Source organism: Clupea harengus, chromosome 11, assembly GCF_900700415.2.
Source record: "Clupea harengus chromosome 11, Ch_v2.0.2, whole genome shotgun sequence".
NCBI classification, from domain to species: Eukaryota; Metazoa; Chordata; class Actinopteri; order Clupeiformes; family Clupeidae; genus Clupea; species Clupea harengus.
This window is the reverse complement of record NC_045162.1, coordinates 20053958-20061457: the sequence shown is the minus strand read 5'-3', so window position 1 is coordinate 20061457 and position 7500 is coordinate 20053958. Positions and strand designations below refer to the sequence as shown.

The 7500-nt window shown below is 46.3% G+C and overlaps 1 protein-coding gene across 1 annotated transcript in view; it reads left to right on the top strand.

Moving 5' to 3' along the window:
- The window catches only part of LOC116222511 (neuroendocrine convertase 1-like), a 57849-nt gene that overhangs the window by 8875 nt on the left and 41474 nt on the right, over positions 1-7500 (top strand). The window contains exon 5 of the mRNA XM_031576917.2: positions 7342-7455. Within this exon, the coding sequence (XP_031432777.1) occupies positions 7342-7455 (114 nt within the window). The remainder of the gene's footprint in view (positions 1-7341; positions 7456-7500) is intronic.

The following is a 7500-nucleotide window of genomic DNA, read 5'->3' as shown; positions in this document are numbered from 1 at the left end:
CATGCAGCAAACCATGCAGAATTCCATGACACACTCCGACATCTCGCATTCGACAACCATTGCAGAAAGCACAGGCATAAGCTGCAGTTGTGCACTGATTACAGCTCTAAATGGTTTATGCAATATGTGTCATTAAGTACCCTAGCAAAATAGGAAGCCATGAACAAGGAAGTAGGGTCGTTGTGTCCACTCTCTCTAGGCATTGTGACTTTATGGGGAACAGTCAGTTATTCTCAGGGATTTCTGCTGTAGGTTGACTGAGAGTGTATGATAAAACGAATGACTACAAATGGCTAGGCCTCTTTCACAGTCTGTGTGTGTGTGTGTGTGTGTGTGTGTGTGTGTGTGGTGTGTGTGTGTGTGTGTGTGCTTGTATAAATATGTTAGCTTGTGTGTGTGTGTGTGTGTGTGTGTTTATGTGTGTGAAGCATATTGTTAACAGTGCCTCTATCCTCTTTTCGTTTTACATCTATTCCTCTTTTCCTACTCTTATGTATAAATATATGTCTCATTCCCCCTCTTTATTTCTCTCCCTCCTTCTCTTCCTCTTCCGCTCTCTCCCCTCCCCCCCCCCCCCCCCCCCCCTCTCTGGGAAGCAATCATTCCTTCAGCAGAGCGCAGAGAATGGCGGCGGCTCTTCAGGGATTTCTCTAATCACGGCAGGATCTCATTCCGAATGCGCGGCACGCCACGCGCTCTGCCTCCCTAATCGTTTTTAACACCGCCTCGAACCTGGCCAATCCCTGAGACGCACATTTACAAACGAGGGGCCGCCGCACGCGTGCTCCTCTACGCAGCTATGGAGTCGCACTCCGAAAAAAAAGCGTTGCCAACACCGTCACCGCTACCGTCACCGTCACTGCTGCTGAGCTCCCATAAAGCTTTTTACCTCGAGAGAGAAAATGTATCACAGCGATGCCTGTGCCGTCATCATGGTGCACAACACATCCCAGAAAATGGAGACGTGGAGGTGGAAACACACCTTAGATTTGCATGATGCATGAGGCAGAGGTAATATCTCCACCGGATAGCGCTCGCACTCCCGCATTCCCCTCTGACTTCAAAACAACACGCTTCACACATGACTCACCCCCCACCCCCCCCCCCCCCCCATCCCCCATTCACAGCCACAGGAAAAGCAGGAAAACTGAAGAGTGGGGAAAATAATTAAAATGGGACTGGTGAAAATTCAGTCAAATGAATTGTCCACAGACTCTGAACCAGCAACAAGCTCTCCGGTAGGAGCAGCAGAGGTGCCGGCAGCCTTCCTGAAGAACTCCGGTTGTGGAACTGGCTCTCATCAGATCAGGGAAAAAACAGCACCAAATCTATGCCCAGTCAGGGCCAAATCTTCACCAGATTAGGGCCCGAGTCAGCGGCGTGTGTGTGTGTGTGTGTGTGTGTGAGTGTGTGTGTTCGAGAGTGGTTTAGTTAAACCGTATAAGTGATTTGGAGAGGAAAACTAATAGATTCATTCCGACACATGGTAGCACTTTCTAAGCAGACATCAAAACTAGCTCATTGAGCTCCGGCTTGATTCAGTGTGTGAGTGTAGAAGAGCGAGGGCAGAGTGAGCTCATTTGGAGTGATTGTGGACACGCTCCGACTCTCCCTATCTGTTATCTGCACAAGTGTTTCTAATGGCTTTATCAATTAGAGCCCGTCCAATAAGTACAAGGCCGTGATTTCCTTTAAATGCACTCCATCAGAGCCCCACAGATTTGTGTAGTTAATGAGGGAGTGTTTGAGGGAGCCAGAGAAAGAGAGGTTGAGAGATGGTCAGAGAGGGAAAAAGAGAAAATGTGTGCGTTTATGTGTGTGTGTGGGTGTGTGGGTGTGTGTGTGTGTGTGCGCATGGTAGAAAGTAGTTTTGTTAAACAGTATAAGTCATTCAGAGACGAAAACTGATAGATTCATTCCGACACATAGTGTAACTTTCTAAGCAGACATAAAAACTATTTCCCTCAACCTCTCCCTCTCCCTCTCCCTCTCTTTCTCTCTCTCTTTCTTTCTCTCTGTGTGAGCATGTGTGTGTGAATGTATGTGACTGAGTGTGTATGGATGCATGTGTGTGTGTGTGTGTGTGTGTGTCAGTGACTGAGTATGTGTGTGTGTTTGTGTGAGTGTGTATGTGTATATGTCAGAGACTGAGTGCGTGTATGAGTGTGTGTGTGTGTGTGTGTGTGTGTGCGTGCGTGCGTGTGTGTGTGTGTGCGTGTGTGTGTGTGTGTGTGAGTACGTGTCTGGGGCTGGTGTTACTGTGTTTCCAATTAAGTTGAACTGCAGGGCAGATCAATGAGGGTCTAGTGTGAGCTGAAATGAGCAGCAGTCTGAGCAGAGGGCTCCGTGAGCAGAGCAGAGCATGCCCACCAATAATTTATTATACGGGGGGGGGTCAGGGCACAAGGACAGCATGTCCCTCTCTCTCTGGGAGGAGTGAAGAATGTATACACCCACACACAGATGTAAATACGCACCATGTGAAAGATGCGCACATATACATTCCTGTAGGTGCATATACCTTTACACACACTTGTACACTGATTATAAATGCTCTTCAGATGCACTGAATTACACTCAGGTTTCAGAAGAAAAAAAGAGAGCGACAAATACACATACCCACACACACTCACAGATCAGATACACACACACAGACAGACAGACAGAGAGATAGAGAGACACAGCGAGAGAGAGAGAGAGAGAGAGATAAATGTTACAGATCAGATACACACACACAGACAGACAGACAGAGAGATAGAGAGACACAGCGAGAGAGAGAGAGAGAGAGAGAAATGTTACTGTGCTGGAGCCTTAAATATGTTTTCTGTGCAGAGAAAAAAAGAGACACCATGAGATAATGAGGGAGCAAATACAAAGACAAAAAGGGAGGTGTGTGTGTGTGGGTGTGTGTGTGTGTTTGTGTGTGTGTGCTCAAATACACACATCTCGCTTGAGCAACCAGTTCAACACCTTAGTTCAGTCACTTCAGGTTCAATACAACTTGATATAAAAAACACACAAGCATAACCATAACCTGAAAACACACACACACACGCACGCACGCACGCACGCACGCACGCACGCACGCACGCACGCACGCACGCACGCACGCACACACACACACACACACACACACACACACACACACACACACACACACACACACACACACACACACACACACACACACACATACACTAAGATGCATTGAGAAGAGCACATATGCTCCCACGCACACTCATACACGAACACCTATATTGACATACACACACACACTCTCTCCCTCATTTACACACTCACACACACACACACACACACACACACACACACACACACAGAGACGCTGTTAAACATGCATGGAGCAGGCCGTCTAAAGAGGAGAAACAGCACACAGTGGGCCAATAAGAGGCTGGGTCTTATTGATCTGTCCACTAGTCTGACTATCATACGGCTAATAGATTACATCAGGCACAGACGCCCGCTTAAGTCAATGAAGCCTGATCCTATTAACCAGGGATTTGTAAACAGTTATGTGCTCAGATACGGCCCCACCGCCACACTGAGCGCTGGTGTGGAGCCAAGGTGGAGGCTGGGGTACCGCGTGGGTCTAGAACCAGACGGAAAACACAGGAGAGCGGTGGTTCCGGGGGGAGCGCGTCGCGTTAGCGGTCGCTTTATTCTTCTTCTTCTTCTTCTTCTTCTTCTTCTTCTTCTTATTCTTCAGAGATGTGAGCGGGTGACCTGCCTCTGCTGGTGTGGCTCCCCTACCCCCCCCTGGGAGATCTCTTGGAAGTTTTTCAGAGCGAGAGAGACAGAAGAGAGGAGACGGCATTGAGAACAGAGGGGGTAGAATAAAACACAAGGAAAGCTGGTCCTGTGCCAAGACTGTGTTTTCGAGAGCAAAATGCCTTTTCGCAGATAAATAGATCTGTGTCGCACAGCGCTAGGAGACAGAGAAACTCACGCCAAGGTTCAGTAATGAATTCCCACGTTGAGAGGTTTTTGGAGAGAGGCTGATTTGGCTTTTTTTTGTATGTGTGAGTGTGTGTACGTGTGTGAGTGTGTTTGTGTGTGTGTGTGTTTTATTCTGTTATGATACAAAGGAGGCCGTTTGAAGTAATTTGTCCCAGTGAGATCAGCTTGGAATACCATACAAGCTTTGATTTAGCAAAGCAAATTTAATTTTGTTTGCTTTATGCAAACCAGTCGGGGCCAGGGGGGTGTGGTTGGGGTGGAGGAGTGGAGACGTTCTTCTGGAGGGGGGGGGGGGGGGGGGTGATGTGTTGTGACTGGGGGAGGGGTTAGAAGATGATGGTGGTGGTGGAGGTATCCTGCACAGACACACACACACAAATAAATCAGCTGGTACTGAGAAATAAGTCTGCTAATAATAACCTAAAATAATGAAAGCGAACACCACTGTAAGTTCTGATGCTTTTCAAAGGCTCTGGGGGGTGGGGGTGGAGGGGGTGTGCAAGTGATGTACTTTTGAACTTCTCCTCTGTTAGAGTATGTCTGGTCCTCTGTGTGTGCAAGTGTGTGTGTGTGTGTATGTGTGTGTGTGTGTGTGTGTGTGTGTGGGTGTGAGTGGGTGTTTGTGTCTCTTTTTTAATTTGGCTTTGTTGTCTTTGGTTTCAGCTGTGTTGCTCCTAATGAAAGCAATTGCAACCTTTTGGTTTGTTTTGTTTGTTTGCTGTCGGTGTTGTTGTTGTTTTTTTCTGAATGTAATGGGATTTCGGTAGTTTCTTCCTCCGGGCTTTTCTCTCCATCTTTCTTCCCCGTATGTCTCCCCTATGTGTCTTTCTATCTTCTCTGTCTGACCCACTATCCTTCTCTCTTTCCTCCATATATCTTTCAATCCCCCTCTTCTGTCAATTTTTCTACCCCCCCCTCTCTCTCACTCTTTCTTTTCTATCTATCTATCTATCTCTCTCCTCTGTCTGTCTTACCTTCTCTCTTGTCTCTGTCTTCTATTTGTCTCTGTCTCCCCCTCTCTACACATTTTCCGTATGTTTCTCTATCCCTCTCTCTCCTCAGTTTGTCTCTCTATCCCTATCTCTCCTCCGTCTGTCTCTCTATCCCTCTCTCTCCTCAGTTTGTCTCTCTATCCTTCTGTCCCTCCTCTGTCTGTCTCTCTATCCCTCCGTCTTCCCTCCGTCTGTCTCTCTATCCCTCTCTCTCCTCTGTCTGTCTCTCTATCCCTCTCTCTCCTCCGTCAGTCTCTCTATCCTTCTGTCTCTCTGACAGATAGTCCAGGCTTACATCTCATGTCACACGGCAATAAAACGCCTCTTTGTGTGGTTCTGGCCCATTGCTCTGTTAGTCTCGCCTGTCGTCATATTTGGGAATCCCCCCCCCCCCCCCCCCCGCTTTATGAACTGGTCTGCGGCCCCTCTCTGGTGTGGGTCGGATGCGGTGTCTTCTCCGGAATGCGAGATGACGACTTTCATCGTCAAGGTCGCGAGTGTGTCGTGCGCAGGCACGCCCCTTCTCTGTGTGAGTCACAGGGTCGGGAACATGAAGCACTCTCTGTGATGGGCAATAACTGTTGCGGTTTGAAATGGAGGAGCGGAGAGGGCTGGCCTGCCCGTGACACACACCGCTGAACCTCTAATGATGTTTTTTCACTGAAGGCACGACTCACGAAGGAGGAACACAATGCATTGCCTATTCACCAGAAAAGACCAGAAAATGTCTCTGTAGGACTGTGTGTGTGTGTGTGTGTGTGTGTGTGTGTGTGTGTGTGTGTGTGTGTTGGTGGGTGTATATGCAAGTGTGCGTATGTGTTCGCACATGTCTACGCATAGGTGCATAAGTGTGTGTGTGTATGTGTGTGTGAGACAGAGATTAGTGTGTGTTAATGTGAATGTGTTTGTGTATGTGTGTGTGCGCTTGTGTGTGTGTGTGAGACAGAGAGAAAGATAGTGCATGTGTGTATATGTGTGTGTGTGAGTGCGTATGTGTGTGTGTGTGTGTGTGTGTGTGTGTGTGAGAGAGAGAGATACAGAGTGCATGTGTGTGTGTGTGAGTGCGTATGTGTGTGTGTGTGTGTGTGTGTGTGTGTGTGTGTGTGTGTGTGTGTGTGTGTGTGTGTGTGCGTGTGTGTGTGTGTGTGTGTGAGAGAGAGAGAGAGAGAGAGACAGAGTGCATGTGTGTATATGTGTGTGTCCCCATTTACACGTGTGCCTGTGCAGGTATGTTCATACTTATAATCACACATAGGCACAATATTCTTTCAGTAGGGGAGGTCCACCTTTGTCTAAATTTCATTCATTTTCCTTTGCCAGTCATAATGACTGGATGAAAGAAAAGCCAATTTCCTTCAGACATCTTTTTTTTTTCAGACACTCTAAAAAAAGACCCTCTCCTTGAGTACCCTTTGGTCTTTTGTTATACAGAGCCGAACTAATATCTGCTAGTCCACACAGCAGAGGAAAGGTCTTAATTGGATTCCATTAGAATATCGCTTGACATGACACCAGGGTCTGCTGTACGTCGAGGCAGTGCTGCTTAAATACGTGCAGCCCATTCTTTCCCACCCTCCTTTGTTGGAACATGAATATTCATCCTTAAATTGAGCGTTTTTCTTCTCTATTGTGATGTGTTTGGCATGGGGCTAGGCCGTGGCTTTTAGTGGGTGTCGGAAATAGGAAGCTGACACTATGTGACTGGAGGGTAAGACTCGTGGGGAAGAACCATCAGCAAGCGGCCGCTGAGTGTGATACATACATGAGGGGCATGGGCAGCTCCAAACACATACATGACATATAAGACATACAAGCGCCATACATCACATCATATATATATATATATATATATATATATATATATATATGTATGATGTGATATGTATTGTATAACTGTCTATATTGTAAATATCTATATATCTATATATATAGAGAGAGATATATATAGATAGATAGATACATAGATACATAGATAGATAGATAGATAGATAGATAGATAGATAGATAGATAGATATTTACAATATAGACAGTTATCAAATATGGAATGAAACAAAAAACTAAATAAAATGACATTAAGGTATCCACACAGGTCACATTGTAAATATATATATACAGTATACAGTATATATATGTGTGTGTGTGTGTGTGTGTGTGTGTGTGTGTGTGTGTGTGTGTGTGTGTGTGTGTGTGTGTGTGAGTAAATATATACATATGTAAATTGACCTCATTACGCTTCTTTTCATTTTGTCTAAACATAATTGTGAATGAGGTATTTATGTAAACACTTGTTATGTAAACACAGTATACGTTTTGTGGGTGATGTTTGTGTGATTCACACCATCACATTGGGTTATTTTGCCTTCTGTTTCACAGTCCTGACCTGACATGGAGAGACATCCAGCACCTGATTTCCAGGACTGCCAAGGTTCCTCACCCTAAGGAACCGGGCTGGATCCTTAACGGAGCAGGGTTCCACGTTCATGATAGGTGGGTGGATGACTAACAGTACATCACATCACTCCAGGGGGCAGT